At 50.2% G+C, this 21,559-nt stretch overlaps 1 protein-coding gene across 1 annotated transcript; it reads left to right on the top strand.

Annotated features, from left to right (window-relative positions):
• Window positions 1–343: 343 nt before the first annotated feature.
• Window positions 344–20,169, top strand: CHRNB4 (cholinergic receptor nicotinic beta 4 subunit). The gene is made up of 6 exons (XM_027521695.1): window positions 344–567; window positions 5,527–5,675; window positions 12,211–12,255; window positions 12,359–12,468; window positions 13,256–14,246; window positions 19,221–20,169. The coding sequence occupies exons 1-6, from the start codon at window positions 513–515 to the stop codon at window positions 19,359–19,361; spliced, it is 1,491 nt and encodes a 496-aa protein (XP_027377496.1). The 5' UTR covers window positions 344–512; the 3' UTR covers window positions 19,362–20,169.
• Window positions 20,170–21,559: the final 1,390 nt, after the last annotated feature.

Below are 21,559 nucleotides of genomic sequence, written 5' to 3'. Positions count from 1 at the left end.
TCAGCAAATCCCATGGGCACAGACTGGAGATCTTTTTCTGTAAGACCTCCTGAGTCCTGACAGCAGGCAAATCCTAGAGAACTGCCGGCTAGAGTACAAGCACTTTTCGAAAAGGTAAGAGAGCGAGAGCCAGGGTCCGCCTCAGTCTCCCCAGTTGTACAAAGGGTGCAGGCGCTGTTCTGCCAGCCTCCCTTTAGGGAAAGTGGGAGGCCTGAGGAGGTCTGGAAGTACCAAGGTCAGCCCGGGGTGACGACCCTAGGAGGTTGGCTCAGAAGAGCCAGTAGCGCCCCATTGGTGCTGGCCCCGCCCATTCCCGAGTGGGTGTAGCTCACAGCTGCTGCCCCCAGCGGGGTTCAGCTGGGCTCTCCGCGGGGTCCTAGTGCCCTCCGCACCGCCACTTCATACCTCCGAGGCCGTGGGCATCCGCTCTCACTAGCCTGCTCGAGGCTGCCTGTGCCCGGGCGGTCCGACCGCTGAACTCGCTTCGGCTACCTCTCCAGCCCCTTCCCGTCATGAGAAGCGCTCTCCCTCTGGTCCTTTTCTCACTGGTTGCCCTTTGCGGGCGAGGTGAGTTCTTTTCGGGGAAGGAGGGAGAGGCGACTGAGTCTGGCATAGCCGGGCTGAACTGGCTATAGGTGGGAGGGAAGGGGGGGTGCTTATCACCCGGGGGAGTGGCCCGAGATGGTCCCCGACGAGTGGGGGCGTGGGCGGGGCTAAGCCCACTCTCCAGCAGTAGGGGAGGGGCAGGATGAATGGGTCTGCGAGTTTGGGGTGGGGACCGCGTGTCCTCTGCGTGGCCACCAGGGCCACCCTCCGAATCGAGCGCCTTTGGGCTGGGTAGCGGGACTGAGTGGACAGGAAGGTGTGCTCAACCCCAGCGCTATTGTAGAGACAGCGAAATTTAGCTTGGGGTGGGGAGGTGGGGTGGTACTCAACTTGCCAATCCAGGTGTATTTGGGGGTGGATCTCCTAGGAAACACACTTCGTTGGCACCTCTGGCTCTGGTCACCCACCCCCTAGGGGCTGGCCATCGGGACAGCCAGGTTGGCTGAGTGCAGGGCTGGTGAAGTTGGGCCTGCCACTCAGGAACCTGCAGCCTCTACCTCGAAGGGAAGCCCAGTCAGCCCTGCCCAAGCAGAGTCAGGTATGGTGAGGATTGCCTGCTCTGGGCCTCAGTCTCCCCATCTGTGTTCCAAGGACTCTCAGTTCCTACCCTCCAGCCCAAGCTTATCTTTCCGGCTCTAGTCAGCCCACTAGAGGACCAGGGCTGTATCTTTCTTGGACAGAGACATACCAGGGGGTGATGGAAGAGGATGGGGGGACATGCAATTTCCTACTGGGAAGTGGAGCTCTCCCCAGAGATGATGTCTGCACTCCATGTGTGTGTCCTGGCTCTGTCACCACTTGCTCACTGACCCTCTCTGGGCCTCCGTTTCCCTGTCTGTTCTATGGGTATGATATGCCCTGACTACATACTTGGGGACTCGTGTGTCAGTTGCTGCTGCTGCTGCTAAGTCACTTCAGTTGGGTCCGACTCTGTGCGACTCCATAGACCGCAGCCCACCAGGCTCCCCCATCCCTGGGATTCTCCAGGCAAGAATGGGTTGCCATTTCCTTCTCCAATGCATGAAAGCGAAAAGTGAAAGTGAAGTTGCTCAGTCATGTCCGACTCTTAGCGACCCCATGGACTTCAGCCCACCAGCCTCCTCCGTCCATGGGATTTTCCAGGCAAGAGTACTGGAGTGGGGTGCCATCGACTTCTCTGGTGTGTCAGTTGCAGTGTTTCTGAAATATGGTCCTAGGGCCACCTGCATCAGAAACACCCAGTACACATCCCTGGGCCCCATCCTAGGCTCCAGGGTCAGAATTTCTGGAAATGGAGCCCAGGAATCTGCATTTATACAAGCATCCTGGTGATTCTTACACATGATTGGAGAAGCTACTGGTAATATATCATGAGCTCTTTGTAAAAGCTAAAACCTTCAACTTTTGGGGGGAAAAATCCGTAGCTGCCTTTTAATAAATGCAAATCTCTTGTTCACTTTCTCTGTTAAGGACAAACATCCTCAACTGAAAATCATTCTGCCTTTCAGATGCCCACTTGCCAAGATTCCATAAAAGTGACCCTTCACTTTCTGTGGTTTGTGGAAAGAAGAAAGTGTTAGCGACCCATGGACTGTAGACTGCTAGGATCCTCTGTCCATGGGATTCTCCAGGCAAGCTTACTGGAGTGGGTTGCCATTCCCTTCTCCAGGGGCTCTTCCTGACCCAGGGATGGAACCTGGGTCTCCTGCACTGCAGGCAGATTCTTTACCATCTGAGCCACCAGGGAAGCCCCAATAGCTGTGGGGCTCATATTACAAACCAATAGCTATTGCCTTTCCGTTTTTCCAATATAGCTTTTATGATAAGCTCTGCTTTTTCAAACTGTTCACACACTCACCCAGTTTAGAATTCCAGCCATGGCTTCCTCGCAGACTGTCACCCCTCTCAGACTATTAACACCTGCAGGGAAGGCCTAGGAAGACAAGGCGCTGGACCTAGGCAGGTGGGGCCCACTCCTCCTCAGAATCACTGGGTCATGACTGACCCCTAGTGGTGGCCTCTTTGTGTATCTCTGCTGGCCTCAGGGTTCCAAGGTGACCCACCCCCTCACTGTGTCTGTGAAGCTTTCACCTCTTCTGGGCCACCCCTATCATCTGGGAGTGAGAGGCCTGTTCCTTGTCTTTTAAACCTGGCAGGCCTCACAGGCATAAAGCAGCAGATTGAAAAGCCTAAACATGTATTGTTTGAAGCCCCCCTCACCTTTGCTGCCCCCCTCCCGCCCCGCCCTCTGCACGTACACAAGTACAAATGCAGGCACAGGCATGAGTACACACTCGGCCCTGGACCCCTGCATGGCTTCCGCAGGGACAGGCTCCTTAAGGGTGTGATAGAAGACCCAGGGGTTGGGGATTGGCGTGGGAGCGGGGCTCTACCTGAAAGAGCTTCCTAAACCTGGCTCTGCCTCTGACTTGCTGGGGTTCCTTGAGTAAGTTCCTCCCCCTCTTTGGTCTCAGTTTCCCCAGATAAGAAATAGAGAGTGGGATAAGTGGTCTAAGGTTTTTGGAACCGCTTTCTCTGGAACCCACAGTTGGTCCTCAAAATGGGAAGGGGTCCCTGGGGGCCAAATGAATGCCTGAGAGAAAGGACAGCCCCAAAGGTGAGCAATCTGAGCCTCCCAGGGGGCTCAGAGCTGGAATACGGGCTCCCACAGCCTGCAGAGCAGCCCTGGCCTCTTAGATACCCAGGTAAACCAGCCTCCTGGGGCTGCAGAGATGTGGGATCCAGCCCTTCAGGGGTGGGGGCCAGGAGCTACAGATTCTGACCTGAGCTGTCCCAGACATGCCAGATGGACCTGGGCAAGTCATACCCTGCTGAAATGGTGTGTCAACTTGGGGGGCTACAGACTGGCTTCCAGCAGCTGGCCTCTGGGAGGGGGTCCAGGCTGTGAGAGGCAGAGCTCAGAATGTAGGCCAGGCATCCACAGGACCCTCTGGGCAGCCTGGAGCAGTTTGGGGGAGGGACAGTGGGCAGCAGGTGCGCCGGGAGCATCTTTCACAGGCACTAAATATTGCATCTGCTCCAGATAGGCAACGGGTTGGAAAGTGTGTGGAGCAGGCAGGGTAGTAGCTGCCCTCCATGGCCTTGCATCCAGCCCAGCTCCCACCCAGGAGTCCACCTCAGACTTGCTCTGTTGGGCAGTTCACATTCAGGGTCCTCTGGCCACATCCAGAGATGTAATCCCAGTGCGGGGCCTGCTGAGCTAGCAGACCCACCCCCACCTCCTCAGCCTTCCTTATTCCCTCATCCTTTCCCCCTCTTTCTTGCTGCCTCACTATTTCCTCTGTACACCCTCATCTCTTCCCTTATCCCTGGGATCTCCCGCTCAGGTGTTCTTGACCTTCCTTGGAGGGTCCTTCTTTCCAAGGCCCTTTCCCCACCTACCCCTAACTGAAGTCACCAGAATGAACATGATGGAGTTCCTGAACCTCACCTTCACTTCCAGACGTGTGAGGGAGACAGGACAAAGGCACAGATGCCACGTGGCAAGAGATCTGGGGTGTGAGAAAGGGGAGCTCTGGGGCTGTGAGCGTTCAGTGGGGCTCACGACCACATCAGGCTCCTTGCAGAAGGCTGCCTTTGCTGGGTCTCAAATATGGTTGAGCCTAGACCCCTCCTTTAAGCTCCAGACCAGGAGCCAACTGCCAGTTGGACCCCTTCATTTGGTATTTCAAAGACACTTTGCTCTCTGTAGGGCAGAGTCTGAGCCCAGGAAACTGCCCCCTGGGCCAGGCCTTTTCTCTTTTAGTGAAAGCATCACCATCTCCCCAGCTCTGAACACAAATTCACGTTTGAGTAATGTCTCTCCTCCACTACACGGGAGGCTCTCTGAGGGCAGGAGCCATTTCTGGGTCTTTGCTGGCTGTTATACCAGCACATAACGCAGTGCCTGGCATAAGAAAGACACTCAGATATTTGACGGCTGGTGGCTATTCTGGCAGAAGAGTACACTGGAAGACTTAGAAGTGAGACAGTGAAGGGCACATGGGGAAATGAAAACAGTATATATGGGTGAAATATAGAGCACCTAGGCACAGAGGTGGAGAGGTAAGGAAAGATCAGGTTGAGGAAGTGATGCTGGTGCCAGGAGCAAAGGACTCCGGATGCCAAGCTGAAACATGTGATGTGAACTCTGCCTACAGCTCTGAGAGGTTATGGGCAGGGATGGGGTCTGATCCAGTAGCTGTAGGAAGACCACTCTGGCACTGATGGGACATGGCAGCAGGGGCAGAGTTAGGGAGGGAAGACCAGCAAAGAGGTCTCCCTGGAAGAGCCTGGGGGCAGGGTGGTGAGCCAGGATCAGGGCTGGAGGGATGGAGAGAGGAGGACGGACTGAGTGACTTGGAAAGTAGAAGAGACAGAACTGGGTGGCCACTTGGATGAACCAAGAGAGGGGTCAGAAATAGACGCCCAGGTGCCATTCACTGTCAGAGTGGACAGAAGGAGGAAGATGTAGGGCAAGGGGGGAGAGAGCTGAGCTGTGTCTTAGACAGATATAATTGGAAGACCCCAAGGAGAGGCAATGGCACCCCACTCCAGTACTCTTGCCTGGAAAATCCCATGGATGGAGGAGCCTGGTAGGCTGCAGTCCATGGGGTTGCTAAGAGTTGGACCCGACTCAGCGACTTCACTTTCACTTTTCACTTTCATGCATTGGAGAAGGAAATGGCAGCCCACTCCAGTGTTCTTGCCTGGAGAATCCCGGGGACGGGGGAGCCTGGTGGGCTGCCGTCTATGGGGTCGCACAGAGTCGGACCCAACTGAAGTGACTTAGCAGTAGCAGCAAGGAGAGGCAGGCCTGGCAGCATCTTAGCTGCTCCGACCGGCCCTGAGGGCACCTGTGTTCCCTGGCCTTTGCAGCTTTCCCTTTCCTTGCCATCAGTTGGATGAGGATCCTGCAGATCTGACTGTGTGCTTTCCCAGGGGACTGCCGTGTGGCCAATGCAGAGGAGAAGCTCATGGACGACCTTCTGAACAAAACCCGCTACAACAACTTGATCCGCCCAGCCACCAGCTCCTCCCAGCTCATCTCCATCCAGCTGCAGCTCTCCCTGGCCCAGCTCATCAGCGTGGTAGGTACTGGGGGCAGACGTGCCCCAAGGTTATTCATCTGATCTTTTTCTGTGTGTGAAAATTAAGGAATTTGCCTAAACTTTGAGACCCCTGACTCGGCCTCTAAGTTACTATTTTTCTTTCCCAAACTGCCGTCTGTGTCTTTGCGCTCGCTCTTTTCTTTGCTAGAGAGGTCTTGCCCACTTTGTGCACTCTGTTCCACACTTTGGAGCCGCCTGCACATCCATGACCCTGATACCAATTACAGTGCTTTGGCTTCAAGCATAGTTGGATGATCAACAAAGCATCCAACTATGAGTGGCTAAAACAATAAGGACATCTGTTATATCGCATAACAGGAGAGCAGGCCAGTCGTTTCAGTGTTGTCGTTAAATGTTTCAATTAATGCAGTAATTCAGTGATGTCAGGATTCTAGGTTGTTGGCAATGATGTCAGGACTGTTATTCTCTTGTTTTCTGCGCCGCCCCCCCCACCGACCCCCACCTTGATCATAAGATGGTGGCCATGGTTGCAAACATAAAATCTTCACATGACAATGTCTGTGGCAGGAAATGGCAAATCTTTTTTTGGGTACCTTTTTGAGTATGAGGAAGACTTTCCCAGAAACTTCCCCACCTCTGGGCATCCCAGTGGCCAGGGCTGCAGCTCATGCCTAAGCTTTCACTGATTGTTGGCTGGAGGAATGGAATTACCACGGTTAGCTAAGACTTAAATAATATGAGGTGGGACTTGCCTGGTGGTCCAGTGGCTAAGACTCCATGCTCCCAATGCAGGGGGCCTGAGTTCTATCCCAGGACAGGGAACTAGATCCTGCATGCTGCAACTAAAGATCTCGCATGTTGCAATGAAGACGAAGATCCTGCGTGATGAAACTAAGATCCGGCACAGCTAAATATATAATAAAGTACGTGGCGAGGAGGCCAGAGAAGGGCCCATGAAGTTCATGAGTATGCAGTATCTAACAAAGTCATAGTTTTATTAACAAAGAAGTTATAAGGGTGGAATGACCACTGAGCAGGCAGCCAACAGGCCTGCCACAGACAGATGGGCCTCCAACATGGCCATAAGCATCTCCTCCTTTTATCCTATCATCTCCCCTCTCTGTTGAACAGATGACCTCACATATCCCCTACCTATCGAGGGGAAATAGGAATCAGGGTACAGAAACCGATGGCTACAGAGGCTCAGGTGTAGGGACAGGGCCAGAGTCAGCTGCTGCCTTGGTCTAGCCAACTGGGTGAGGGTCTGGATAAATGAGGGTAGTCACTGTGGGTATGGAAATGAAGAATGGATTGTAGAGTCCACAAGTAGGGTTGTCATGTGTAGGTGCGGAACCTGGGTAGGGGTGCTGAGGTACAAGGAGCTCCCTCTCTCCCCTCTACTGTCTCTGACTTGGGGGTGCCTGAGAAAACCATGGCCCATTGTTAATCTTCCCTGTGGCCCTTTCCACATCCCCATGCACAGGTTTGGAACCCTGCCTCTGAAAGCGGCTCTGAGAAGAGCATTCACATGGGGAGTGTGTGGGGTACTGTGTCCAAGCAAGGGGAAGGAGCCGGCCAAGATGGCTGAACCTCCTCTGGTCCAGCGGCTGCCTTCTTATCCCCAGCCTCTCTCCCTAGCCCAGTCGGGCCCCACAAAGCCAGCCCCTCCAACCTATAGCCCTGGCAAAGGCTTTGGCCAAATTACTGGCTGGCTTCCTCCCCTGGGAGGAAGCACAGCTCCCAAATGGGGGAGGGGTGAAAAGCCTGTGCGCTCTGCCCATCTCCTCTCCGCAGGCCAACTGGAAGGAATAAGCGCTTCCGGCCAGGCCACTCCCAGGCTGATGTCTGAGTGTTATTGTCCAGCCAAGGGCTTTTTGCTTAATGGGGTGAGCCCAGCTGCTGCCCTAGTGAGGAAAGACAGGCAGGCAACTCTTGCCATGCTTCCAGGGTCAGGCTGCCCCTCCCAGATCTACTCTGTGGGATAACAGAAGTTACCAGAAAGAGGAGGGCACACAGCCTCCAGCTCCCACACCTGTGAGCCATCATAATCCTGAAAGCTGTGTATGGAACAGATGTGAGGTTTGGGGGCTTACTTTCCCTACTCTATTTCAGGGTTTGGTTTTCGAGAAGGGAGGATTAGGGCATAACCAGCTTAAAGATGGAAGTTTCTAGGGCGCAAACAGGGAGTTTGTGCCATGCGAAGGCCCACAGGCCTTCAGAGATTGCACTCTGGAAATGCTGGGGCTGTCTTTGGGAAGGCAGCTGCTGGGGAAGTAGAGAGGACTAAGACGTGGGACTAAAGAAGAAGAGGCCTTTCTGAGTGATAGCATTGTTCTACCTTGAAAGGAGATGGGCTACCTGGATAATGCATTGTTAAAACTGATCAAATTGTACCTCTTAAGAACTATGCCTTTCACAGTATGTAAATTGTACCTCCACTTAAAAATAATTTTTAAGGCAGATGAAGGTTTTCAGCTTCCATTATTGACAGAGTTGCTTGTTGCAGATTAACTTTCTCACAAGAATATTTAGAAAAGCCAGACAAAAATGCCTGTCCTCCCCACAGTTAGTTTGAAGGTCTTGGAGAACTTCTAGGTCTAGGATTTGAGGGACCAGGACCCAGGAGGTGGCCCTGACAGTCTCTGGTGCTTTCCCCCTTATTTGATGATTGGTAAACACTGGGCTGGAGAAGGCAATGGCACCCCACTCCAATACTCTTGCCTGGAAAATCCCATGGACGGAGGAGCCTGGTGGGCTGCAGTCCATGGAGTCGCTAAGAGTCAGACACGACTGAGCGACTTCACTTTCACTTTTCACTTTCCACTTTCATGCATTGGAGAAGGAAATGGCAACCCACTCCAGTGTTCTTGCCTGGAGAATCCCAGGGATGGGGGACCCTGGTGGGCTGCTGTCTATGGGGTCGCACAGAGCCAGACACGACTGAAGCGACTTAGCAGCAGCAGCAGCAAACACTGGGCCAAGAGGCAGGGAGCTGAATCCAAAGTGGTGGCTAAGAGGTTGGGAAGCCTAGCTGAATCATTGCCACTCTTGCAGGGCTGAGATGACACAAATTGGAATTGGAGCCCCACCAAGGAGATGGGGCCTTGGTGAGAACCTTGAAAGGACCATCCCTAAGAATCAAAAGGAGTCAAGCACAGACCAGCCCTCACAAAAACTAAACCCTGCTTTGAGCCAGCTCAGTCACAGACAATGAAAATGATTTGCCCTTCCTCTGACTGCCTGCCATAAAGCCAAAGTTGGTCCTCCCTGGAGGCGGATAAAGTCAGATAAAAACCTACTAAGAAAGCAATAAGACAAGATGAAATAAGAAAAGAAAAAACAGATAAAAGAAGGGAAATACACACAGATGATTCAGATATTGAAGTCATCATACATAGACTTTAAAATAACTTGCATTATGATGGTAAAAATTGTGTTATATGTATTTTATCACTACTAAAAATAAACAAAATAAATTTCCTTAAAAAGGAAATAACATGCATTAATATGTGTAGGAAACTTAAAGTGATAGAGAATTTAAAATGTATTAGATGAGTTTAATAGAAGATTGGTCATAGCAGAAGAGAAAATAAACAGCAAGAAAGGTCAATCGAAAATATCTAGACAAATGATAGAAAAAAGGAAGGAAAACATGGAAATGAAGATAATATGGTATGTGATAAAAATGTCGGGTCTAACATGTGCATCTAGAGTTCCTGAAAGAGTGCATATCAAAATAAGACAGAAGCAATATTTGAAGTGATACTGAGAATTTTCCAAAACTGACTAAAGATATTAAGATACAGGTGCAAGAGGCTCTATGAACTCTATGTGGGATAAATACAAAGAAAATCTTACCGAGGTACATCATAGATGAACTCCTGACCACCAAAGACAAAGAAAATCTTAAAAGCAGTCAGGAAGAAACAAGTCAGAAGGAACAATAAAACTAACAGCTGAAATGGAAGCCAAAAAATTAAATGACATTTTTTAAATGCTGTAAGAAAAACCTGCAAACCTAGATGTATGCAACCAGTAAAAAAAAAAATAATTAAAACTGAAGGTTAAATAAAGATGTTTTCAGACAAAAAGAGAGAGAGAATTTAATAAAAGAAGACTCAATACCAAAAGATGTTCTTCAACCATAAGGAAAAATGATCCCAGATGGAAATACAGAAATGTAGGAAAGAATGAAGCATAACAGAAAGGGTAAATATATGGGTGAATTTGAACTGATATTGACAGTATAAAACAAAAAATATATCATGCAAGATTTTTATTATATGTAGAATTAAATACATAACAATAGCCCCAAAGTAAGGAGGGTGTGGGAGAAAGCAATGGCACCCCACTCCAGTACTCTTGCCTGGAAAATCCCATGGATGGAGTAGCCTGGTGGGCTGCAGTCCATGGGGTCGTGAAGAGTCAGACACGACTGAGTGACTTCACTTTCACTTTTCACTTTTCACTTTCATGCATTGGAGAAGGAAATAGCAACCCACTCCAGTGTTCTTGCCTGGAGAATCCCAGGGACGGGGGAGCCTGGTGGGCTGCCGTCTATGGGGTCGCACAGAGTCAGACACGACTGAAGCGACTTAGCAGCAGCAGCAGCAGCAGAAGGAGGGTGTAGACGAAATGTTCTAAAGTTCTTGCCTTGTTCTAGAAGTGATAAAAGTACTAATTTATATTAGGTGCTAAAAGGTTAGGATTATGCATCTTGCAGTCTCCAGAGTAACTACTAAAAGAAGAGTCACATTAATAAGGGGAGAAATGGATAATAAAATATCCGTTTTATTTAATTTTTTTTAATTTTTTTTATTTTATTTAATCCAAAATAAGGCAAGAAAAGAGAGAAAGGGAATAAACAGAAAACAGGTAGATGGTAGGTTTAAACCCAAATATATCAGTATCTACACTAAATGTAAATGGTCTAAATACTCTAATTAAAACAAGACATTTGAGGGAAAAAGACAACTGACATGCATCTTCTCTCTCCTCTTTCCGTCTACCCTTCAAGAGCCTAGAATGTGGGTATAATGGCTGCAGCTGCAGTGGTCATTGTGGACCATGCATATGAGGACCACATTCTAGGTGTGGAAGAGAAGAAATCTGGAAGGTCCCTATTGACTTTGTAGAGCATAACTGCCATATTATGTTGGAGATACTTCAGGTTTGGTTTCAGACCGCCACAATATAGTGAATATTAAGTCACATGATTTTTTTGGTTTCCCAATACATATAAAAGGTATGTTTACACTATGCTGTATTAAGTGTGCAATAGTATTAAGCGCTAACCATCGTCTGAGTTGTAATTTTTTTGTAGTAGTAACATCAAAGATCATTGATCACAGATCACCAGAACAAATATAATAATGAAAAAGTTTTAAATGTTGCAATAATTACCAAAATGTGACATAGACACACAAAGTGAGCAACTGCGGTTGGAAAAACTGTCAATAAGATGCTCCACACAGAGTTGCCACAAACCTTGAATTCAGAAAAGATGCAGTATCTATGAAGCAAGAGATGATAGTGGCAGAGGAGATGGGCAGATCAAATCAGATCAGATCAGTCGCTCAGTCGTGTCCAACTCTTTGCGACCCCATGAATCACAGCTCGCCAGTCCTCCCTGTCCATCACCAACTCCCAGAGTTCACCCAGACTCACGTCCATCGAGTCACTGATGCCATCCAGCCATCTCATCCTCTGTCGTCCCCTTCTCCTCCTGCCCTCAATCCCTCCCAGCATCAGGGTCTTTTCCAATGACTCAACTCTTTGCATGAGGTGGCCAAAGTACTGGAGTTTCAGCTTTAGCATCATTCCTTCCAAAGAAATCCCAGGGCTGATCTCAAGCAGGCAAATCTGAGACTTGTGTAGGGTCCCCAACCCCCCGGGCTGGCACTGTGGCCTGTTAGGAACTGGGCTGAACAGCAGGTGAATGGTGAGCGAGCGATCAAAGCTTCATCCATATTTACAGCTGTTCCCCATCATTCCCATGACCACCTGAGCTGTGCCTCAGGTCAGATCAGCAGGAGCATTAGATTCTCAGAGGAGCACAAATCCTAACCCTAAAGTCAAGGTGGAATATCCTGAGATTGCCACAAAATAGAAATAAAGTGCACGATAAATGTAATGTTCTTGATCATCCTGAAACCACCACCCCCACCCCGCCCCCGCCACCTCAGTCCATGGAAAAATTATCTTCCACAAAACTGGTCCTTGGTGCCAAAATGGTTGGGAACCTGTTGATCTACAGGACTTACTGATGAATCAGAGAGCCAGGGATCAGGGACATCTGCCAGGTTTACTGGCTTGTGGAATTGTATGGCTGGGGTGCCATTCACTGAGATGGCAATGCCAGTGGAAGCCCAGGTCTGGGTGAAGATAAGGAGCTCTGTCTCAGGCACGCTGGTTATGAAATACCTCTGAGCCTTTTGCAGATGTTAGGTCAGCGGTTGGTCACATGGCCCTGAAGCTCACAGCCTTTTGCTTGATAAAGTGGGATCTGTTCACCTCCTACTTGGTGAACTGATAGCTGCATTTCCCTCCCCAGAATGAGCGAGAACAGATCATGACCACCAACATCTGGCTGAAACAGGTAAGTGCCCTGCAGGGTCCCCAGCCCAAGGAGACGTTTTCTCCAGGGCTGCCCCTTGGCAGCGAGGGACCTACAAGTGACCGGGCCTTGCCTGTCTGCTCAGGAATGGACAGACTACCGCCTGGCCTGGAACAGCTCTCGCTATGAGGGTGTGAACATCCTGAGGATCCCCGCAAATCGCGTCTGGCTGCCTGACATCGTGCTTTACAACAAGTAAGTGAAAGGTTTGGCCACGGTGGTGAGGGCCAAGCCTGGGGGTCCTCCAGTCCTGGGCTTCACCCAGACCTCCCAGCTGTCATGCTACAAGAGGAATTAGAGAAGCACAGAGCCAGCACCCTCAGTTACAGAGAGGAATTGGAGACCAAGAGATGGGAAGGATCTTAGGACTCAGGCACTGCTGGCACCAGGGCCAGCCTTCTGACCCCGAGTCCGGGGCTCTTTCTGTCCTCCATACCATCTTTTTGACTGTCAGTTGCACTGACTTGATATGCATATATATTTCTTTGTCTGTGTAGCACTGACTTGATATGCATACATATTTCAGGTAGGTGGAGGGGGCTAACAGACTTCCCAGGTCATAATTGTACTAGCAAAAGCATGAAATGATTATGAGTAGGTGGTGTAAAAACAGAAAGACCAGACTTCAAATCTTAGAGGTACTGCTTACTAGTTTTCTGAACTTGAAGACAGCTGACTTCTCTGAACCTTGGTTTTCCCGTCTGTAAAATGGGGACAATAATATTAATAATACCTACTTCATTGGACCGTTGTGAGCCTTAAATGAGCTCATCTACATAAAGCCTTTAAGCTGTTCATGGAAGGGTCTCTCTCTGCTGTGCAATTGCCAATTAAAGCAGGCCTTTCCACTGACAGCATGGGGGGTTGGAAGAGTGACTAGTGAGAAATAATCCCACAGGGCTCTTTGGCCAGTTCTAAGAACAGCCGGACGTCATCTATGGGTTTCATGATGTTCTCCTCCGTGCCTTGCCCCTGCCCCCAGCGCCGACGGGACCTACGAGGTGTCTCTCTATACCAACGTGGTGGTCCGCTCCAATGGCAGTGTCATGTGGCTGCCCCCTGCCATCTGCAAGAGCGCCTGCAAGATCGAGGTGAAGCACTTCCCCTTCGACCAGCAGAACTGCTCCCTCAAGTTCCGCTCCTGGACATACGACCACACGGAGATTGACATGGTCCTCAAGATGCCCTCGGCCAGCATGGATGACTTCACCCCCAGTGGCGAATGGGACATTGTCGCCCTCCCTGGGCGAAGGACAGTGAACCCACAGGACCCCAGTTATGTGGACGTGACTTATGACTTCATCATCAAGCGCAAGCCGCTCTTCTATACCATCAACCTCATCATCCCCTGCGTGCTTATCACCTCCCTGGCCATCCTCGTCTTCTACCTGCCGTCCGACTGTGGCGAGAAGATGACGCTGTGCATCTCCGTGCTGCTGGCGCTCACCGTCTTCCTGCTGCTCATCTCCAAGATTGTGCCGCCCACCTCCCTCAACGTGCCGCTCATCGGCAAGTACCTCATGTTCACCATGGTGCTGGTCACCTTCTCCATCGTCACCAGCGTTTGCGTGCTCAACGTGCACCACCGCTCACCTAGCACGCACACCATGGCACCCTGGGTCAAGCGCTGCTTCCTACACAAGCTCCCCACCTTCCTCTTCATGAAGCGTCCCGACAGCAGCCCCTCTAGGGCCCCCCAGTCCAGCCTGGCTCGCCTGACCAAGTCTGAGGCTACCACCACCACCACCTTGGCCATGGGCCCCACCAGCTCGTCCAATCTCTATGGGAACTCCATGTACTTTGTGAACCCTGGCTTGGCAGCTCCCAAGTCTCCAGTGGCCTCAGACTCAGCGGGTATCCCCAGAGATTTCCGGCTGAGGTCTTCTGGGAGGTTCAGGCAGGATGTGCAGGAGGCTTTAGAGGGCGTCAGCTTCATTGCCCAGCACATGAAGAGTGATGATCTGGACCAGAGTGTAAGTTGCTAGCCCAGCCCCCAACAGCCCAATGGAAGAGCTTTGGACTCTACAGTCAGTTTCCCATTTCCTGAAGTTAATTCAGGAGACAAAGGCTCTCAGATTCTTTGCTTGAATAAGAAATCCAAGAGTAAAATGAGTTTTATTTTAGTTTTGTGCATCCAGGGAGAGGAAGGAAGTACCAATGATCCTTTTTAGTTTGTTTTGGGTTCCCCAAAAGCAGAGCTCTATAAAAGGACCTAGGCAGAGGTAGTTTTTTTTCTGAGAAGTGATCCCACAAAGCACATTAAGAAGTGGAGAAAGTGAGACGGGGAAAGGAGGATTGCCAGTGTGGGTATCAGTGAGCAGGATGCTGCTATGGGGTCTGGGGCATCAGAGACTCCCTGCAGAAGTGTGGGAGCATGCCTCAGAATCATCCCCTGGGAGAGAAAAGGGCATTTGCCCATCACTCCCATCCCCCACTGCTCGAGTAGCCCTGGGGCACGAACTCCCCTGCACTTCCTGGTGACACCAGCTGGCTGTGGAGCAAGCAGCTTTGGTGCGGGAGGAAGCCTGGGGGCAGAGCAGAGAGGAGAAGCAGGCAGGAAGTGGGAGGCTGTCCGTGGGCTGGAAAATGATTTTGGAGCCTTTAAGGACACAGGTGGGCCAGGGCACCCAGGATCTCCACTCCCATGCTTGTCAGGCTTGTGAAGAAGCCACGCAAACATTTATAGCTTTTAGGAGGGTAGAACTATCCATTCAAATATTATTGCTACCGGGGTAATAAATTATCAACTTGGATGACTACAATTACAGATTGCCAAAAAAGAGGTTAAGCTTACTTTCATAGGACAGAGCAATGAGTTCTAGAGCTCAGGCATCTCAATGATTCCACTGAACAAGTAATGCCTCAGAGAACAATTTTATGACAGCTAAACACAGAATGTAATGGTAACAATTAGAAATTTTCCAAACCCGGCAGGAGAACAAGTTTCAGAGTCTTGTGAATGTTCGCATCTTAACACCTTATCGGATAAGATTCTTTGAACAGATTTTTTTTTTTTAACACAACATGCAGCTTCCCTGGGGAAAAAGAGGGCATCTCCATGTTCTTACCTTCCTGCAATTCCTTTTCACCAGCCTTATTCTCAAGGGATGGTTCCGGGATTCCATTAGTTAGTGCCGAGAGAAAAGAACAGGGTGGAAAAGCTCCAAAATTACCCTGTGAGAAAGCTTTGCTAACAAGCGGAATATAGGACACAAGCTCTTCTCCACCCTTGTCCTGGGAGTGTGGTCCTTGGACCAGCTGCACCAGCCTGGCCTGGGAGCTGGTTAGAGAGCCTGCGTCTCAACTGCCTGCCCCCAGTCTTCCCACCGCCACCCTAGACCTGGTGGCTTAGCAGCTGCATTTTCACCAGATCCCCAGTGGATCCCTAGGCTCAGTCCAGTTTGAGAATCACAAAGCTCTACAGAATGATCAGATTTCACTTTCTAAAAAGTAGATTGAATTACGCTTGCTTTAGTTCAGAACCATTCAGTAGCTCAGTTCAGTTCAGTTCAGTCGCTCAGTCGTGTCCGACTCTTTTCGACCCCATGAATCGCAGCACGCCAGGCCTCCCTGTCCATCACCACCTCCTGGAGTTCACTTAAACTCAAGTCCATCGAGTTGGTGATGCCATCCAGCCATCTCATCTTCTGTCGTCCCCTTCTCCTGCCCCCAATCCCTCCCAGCATCAGGGTTTTTTCCAATGAGTCAACTCTTCGCATGAGGTGGCCAAAGTACTGGAGATTCAGCTTCAGCATCAGTCCTTCCAAAGAACACCCAGGGCTGAACTCCTCTAGGATGGACTGGTTGGATCTCCTTGCAGTCCAAGGGACTCTCAAGAGTCTTCTCCAACACCACAGTTCAAAAGCATCAATTCTTCAGCGCTCAGCCTTCTTCACAGTCCAACTCTTACATCCATACATGACCACAGGAAAAACCATAGCCTTGACTAGATGGACCTTTGTTGGCAAAGTAATGTCTCTGCTTTTGAATATGCTATCTAGGTTGGTCATAACTTTCCTTCCAAGGAGTAAGCGTCTTTTAATTTCATGGCTGCAGTCACCATCTGCAGTGACTTTGGAGCCCAAAAAAATAGTCTGACACTGTTTCCACTGTTTCCCCATCTATTTCCCATGAAGTGATGGGACCGGATGCCATGATCTTCGTTTTCTGAATGTTGAGCTTTAAGCCGACTTTTTCACTCTCCTCTTTCACTTTCATCAAGAGGCTTTTTAGTCCCTCTTCACTTTTTGCCATAAGGGTGGTGTCATCTGCATATCTGAGGTTATTGATATTTCTCCCGGCAATCTTGATTCCAGCTTGTGCTTCTTCCAGCCCAGAGTTTCTCATGATGTACTCTGCATATAAGTTAAATAAGCAGGGTGACAATATACAGCCTTGATGTACTCCTTTTCCTATTTGGAACCAGTCTGTTGTTCCATGTCCAGTTCTAACTGTTGCTTCCTGACCTGCCTACAGGTTTCTCAAGAGGCAGGTCAGGTGGTCTGGTATTCCCATCGCTTTCAGAATTTTCCACAGTTTATTGTGATCCACACAGTCAAAGGCTTTGGCATAGTCAATAAAGCAGAAATAGATGTTTTTCTGGAACTCTCTTGGTTTTTCCATGATCCAGCAGATGTTGGCAATTTGATCTCTGGTTCCTCTGCCTTTTCTAAAACCAACTTGAACATCTGGAAGTTCATGTTTCCTGTATTGCTGAAGCCTGGCTTGGAGAATTTTGAGCATTACTTTACTAGCATGTGAGATGAGTGCAATTGTGCGGTAGTTTGAGCATTCTTTGGCATTGCCTTTCTTTGGGACTGGAATGAAACTGACCTATTTCAGTCCTGTGGCCCCTGCTGAGTTTTCCAAATTTGCTGGCATATTGAGTGTAGCACTTTCACAGCATCATCTTTCAGGATTTGAAATAGCTTAACTGGAATTCCATCACCTCCACTAGCTTTGTTCATAGTGATGCTTTCTAAGGCCCACTTGATTTCACATTCCAGGATGTCTGGCTCTAGGTGAGTGATCAGTAGCTGAGCATCACCTAATTCATTGACTCCCAAATGTTCATATGCAGCCTGGGGCCCTGCTGGCTAATTAGGAACCACTTGGGCAACTTTTCAAAATACAGCTTTTGGGGCCACCTGTTCTGACTGAGCCAGGACCGCTATGGGCGGCAGTCCAAGGGCCACATTTTTAACCAGATCCCTGCCAGTTCCTGTGCAGACGCAGGGTAAGAAGCTATTCTCCTGCACCCTTGGCTGAGCCGGACCCCTACCCTGAGCTCTCTCTTCTAAAGGTCTCACCACCCTCTAGCCCTTCCTGTAGACCTCCTCCAGTTTCTAACTCAATTAATTAAAAGCATCTTGTGGGAAGGAGCCAGGCATGACCCACGGTTACCATAATATAATGGCCTGTGTTCGTTGAGCTCCAACCACACATCAGGCGCTCTGCCAGGACCTGACAGACGTTACTGCTAACTCTCCCAGGAACCTATGATGTGGCATTTACTCAAACTCCCATTTTACAATAGAGAAAACTAGGTCCAGAGAGGCTCACTGACTTGCCCAAGGTCACACAGCTGGCATGGAGCAGAGCCCAGCTCCACACTCAGATCTTTCTGATGTCATTAACATTTCTTGCCCTTCCCAGTGCCTTACCCTGAACTGACACATGGTGGCCTTATTTGTTGATCAACTTTCTCGTGCCTAGCTGGAGAAAAGAGGCTTTCTTCCCTTCCAGAGCGTGCTCGCTTGCCCCTAAGCCAGCCCGGGCTGCTTCTCATCTTCAGCACTGTCACCCTCCCTGGTGATTAACGGGTCACTATAAATAGTGCAGAAATATAAAAAGAGGGGGAGAGGCATGTACACACACACAGAGTCGTTGGCAGTTAGGGCTGTCAAAAAGAAACCCAAGAGCCCCATGTGAAGAGTGTGAGGTTTCTGCAGCGGTTGTGTTTGGCTGGGGGTGTGGGACTGGGTGACCAGCTGTCCTCCTGGAGGGTAGATGCCCACTGCTGACCAGGGCTCTGAAAAATTGGGTCACTGACACCAGCCTGCCCATTGCTGCCCGAATTTCCAGCTCCAGAGCCTCTGCTGAATTTTGCTGATCCAGCCACTCTCCACCAGAGCAAGTTCACATGCAGAAGGATCCAGACAGGCTGGGCTGTGAAAGCGGAGGTGGGGGAGGAAGACCAGGAGGCTGGGGCTCTCTGGGGGTATCTCTCCCAGGCCAGGGAGGCAGGCACATCTGCAGTGGCACCTCAGGAGGCCAGCCAGGTTCTTGCCAATCCTTTATCCCACAGCTGACTCTGAGAAGAACCACATGGAGTATAGGGGTGGGGTCGGGGAGCTGGGGGAAGGGCAGCAGAGTGGAAGAGAGAAACCTAGATGATGTAGAAGAGTGGGTCTTGATTAGAGAACTAGCAGACAATCTGCTGTTAACAGAATTGAGCAAATTAAACAGCAGGATTTCCAGCTGTCCTGCAGGCCCCACTGCCCAGCCCCCATTCAGCTCGGTGTACCCCAAGTCTTCCTTTGGGTGAAGCCAGCTCAGATAGGGGGCTTGGGGTAGAAATGAGAGCAGGGGCCTTGTGATCCTCAGGTCCTGCCCCGCTTATGTGTAATCAAGTTTGGTTTTGAATCGCATATGTGGCATCAATAACCCCTTCCTCCTAACCTTTGTGTACAGCCCAGCTCCCAGTGGCTCCGTGATGCCATGGAGGAGGGGTGGATTGAGATAGGGGTGTGTAGGGGTGGGCTGAGGACCCGAGAGGCACACAGGTTCCCGGCTGAAAGACCGGCCCCAGACTCAGAACTTGCCCTCCAAGTACTAAGTGGCCTGCAGGGTCCCTGGCCAGAGAGTGGGGCCCCGACTCAGGGGGAAGAGGGAAAACAGGACCCCCCTCACTCGCGCCTGTAACCGGCCCCTCTGTCTGCCCACAGGTCATCGAGGACTGGAAGTACGTGGCCATGGTGGTGGACCGGCTGTTCCTGTGGGTGTTCGTGGTGGTGTGTGTGCTCGGCACTGTGGGGCTCTTCCTACCTCCCCTTTTCCAGACTCACACGCCTTCTGAAGAACCCTAGGCTGCCCGTGTGTCTGAGGCCCCCAGGGTGTGGGCTGAGATGCTGTGAGGGCCAGGTGGGCAGTGTGCCACTTCCTTCTGGGTCACGGCAGATGAGGCCCTAAAGAAATGAGTCTATCAGCCATCAGCCCCATCCAACAGCCATAGCCATGGAGGGAGGCGGGAGAGGGGGCACGGCAAGGCTGAGGGGCCTGGACTGTCCTCTCTGAAGGCCTTCGGAAACCCCCAGCAGGAAGGTCTTTGGACACCTTAATTCTGGCCTGTCTTCCTTCCCCAGCAGACAATGCAGATAAAGATGAGCATAACACTGTCATCCAAGGTGCCACCAGGCATCTTACCTGCATCCCGGCCTACCTCTCACTCCATCTCTCTCCACTGCACCTGTCCACGAGGTCCACTGGCTTTCTTTTAGTCCCTCACGTGCTTCAGTATCTTCCCAGCTTAGAGCCCCTGCCTTTGCTGTACGTTCTACCAATATCTGCTTCTCTGGATGCCTCGAAAGCTCTCCAAACGGCTGCATCATTCAGGACTCTGCTCCACCCCATCATTTGTCCAAGGTCACCACCCCCAGAGGCCTCCCTCAGCCCTTCATTCCAAAGCATTCTCCCCCACAGCCGTGTTACCCCACCACCTTCCTCCAGTGCTCCTCGGCACCCAAGGCTCTCATTAGAGCGTTTATTGTCCACCTCTCACCCACTAGAGTGTGAACTCCTTGAGAGCGGGGACCTAGACCTTTGTGTTCACTGCGATATCCCCACAGGACAGAGCTCAGCACACAGTAGGGGCTCAATAAATGTTTGTTGAATGAATACAAGGCTCCTATTCCTCCTTCCTGCACCCTCCTCTGAGCATTTCTGCAGTTCCCCACCTGAAAGGAATGGCTGTCTCCTCCACGCTCCCCAGCCCTGGTCACGTTGTTTTTCATCCTGCCTGGGTCAAGTGTGTCTCCTTCACTGATGCTCTGATTGGCTTCCCCCACATATTATCTTTTGCACAGTGCCTGGCATGTAGTAGGCACTCGAAATATTTGTGGAATGGAGGAGGAGCTTTTTAAAAAATATCTATTTTAAAAACTGTACAATAAAACTGACTTTTATGTACTGTTCTGTTAATTTTAACACATGTATAGATTCATGTCTGGTGGTTCAGATGGTAAAGAATCTACCTGCAATGCAGGAGACCAGGGTTCAATCCCTGAGTCAGAAAGATCCCCTTGAGAAGGAAATGACTACCCACCCCAGTATTCTTGCCTGGAGAATTCCATGGACAGAGGAGCCTGGCAAGCTACAGTCCATGGGGTCACACAGAATCAGACACGACTGAGCGACTAGTGCACAGAAGTCACTTCAGTCATGGATTCAGGAATCGAACCTGCAGCTCCTGCATGGCAGGCAGGTGGCTCTTTACCACTGAGCTACCGGGGAAGCCCAACACACACACAGATTTATGTAATCAGGATACAGGAGATACTCATCACCCAAAATAGTTCCCACCTGCTACTCCTTTATGGTCATGTGTCCCTGCACCCCAACCCCCAGCAACCACTGAGCTCTTCTCCAGTACAGTTTAGTCTCTTCAAGAATCCCTTCGTCTGGAGAGTGACTTCTTTCATTCAGCATAATGCCTTTGAGATTCATCTAAGTTGGTGAAGGTACCAATAATTTGTTCTTTGCATCCATCATATGGATGTTGAAGCACATTTTAGGTTGTTATCAGTTTGGGGCAATTATCAACAGCGTTACTATAAACATTCACTTATAGGATTTTGTGTGATCAAAAGTTTTCCTTTCTCTAGATAAATACTCAGGAATGTGATTCGTGGGTTACATGGGGTTGTTGTTGTTCAGTCACTAAGTTGTGTCCGACTCTTTGCGACCTCAAGGACTGTAGTACATCAGGCTCCTCTGTCCTCCACTATCTCCCAGAGTTTGGGCAAATTCATGTCCAATGAGTCGGTGATGCCATCTAACCATTTCATCCTCTGCCACCCTTTTCTCCTTCTGCCTTCGATCTTTCCCAGCAACAGGGTCTGTTCCAATGAGTCGGCTATCTTATCTAACCATTTCATCCTCTGCCACCCTCTTCTCCTTCTGCCTTCAATCTTTCCCAGCAACAGGGTCTGTTCCAATGAGTTGGCTCTTTGAATTAGGTGGCCAGAATATTGGAGCTTCAGCTTCAGCATCAGTCCTTCCAATGACT

The sequence above is a fragment of the Bos indicus x Bos taurus genome, chromosome 21 (assembly GCF_003369695.1).
Source record: "Bos indicus x Bos taurus breed Angus x Brahman F1 hybrid chromosome 21, Bos_hybrid_MaternalHap_v2.0, whole genome shotgun sequence".
In the NCBI taxonomy this organism is placed as follows: domain Eukaryota; kingdom Metazoa; phylum Chordata; class Mammalia; order Artiodactyla; family Bovidae; genus Bos; species Bos indicus x Bos taurus.
The sequence above is the reverse complement of the archived record's forward strand: the minus strand, read 5'-3'. Positions and strand labels throughout refer to the sequence as shown.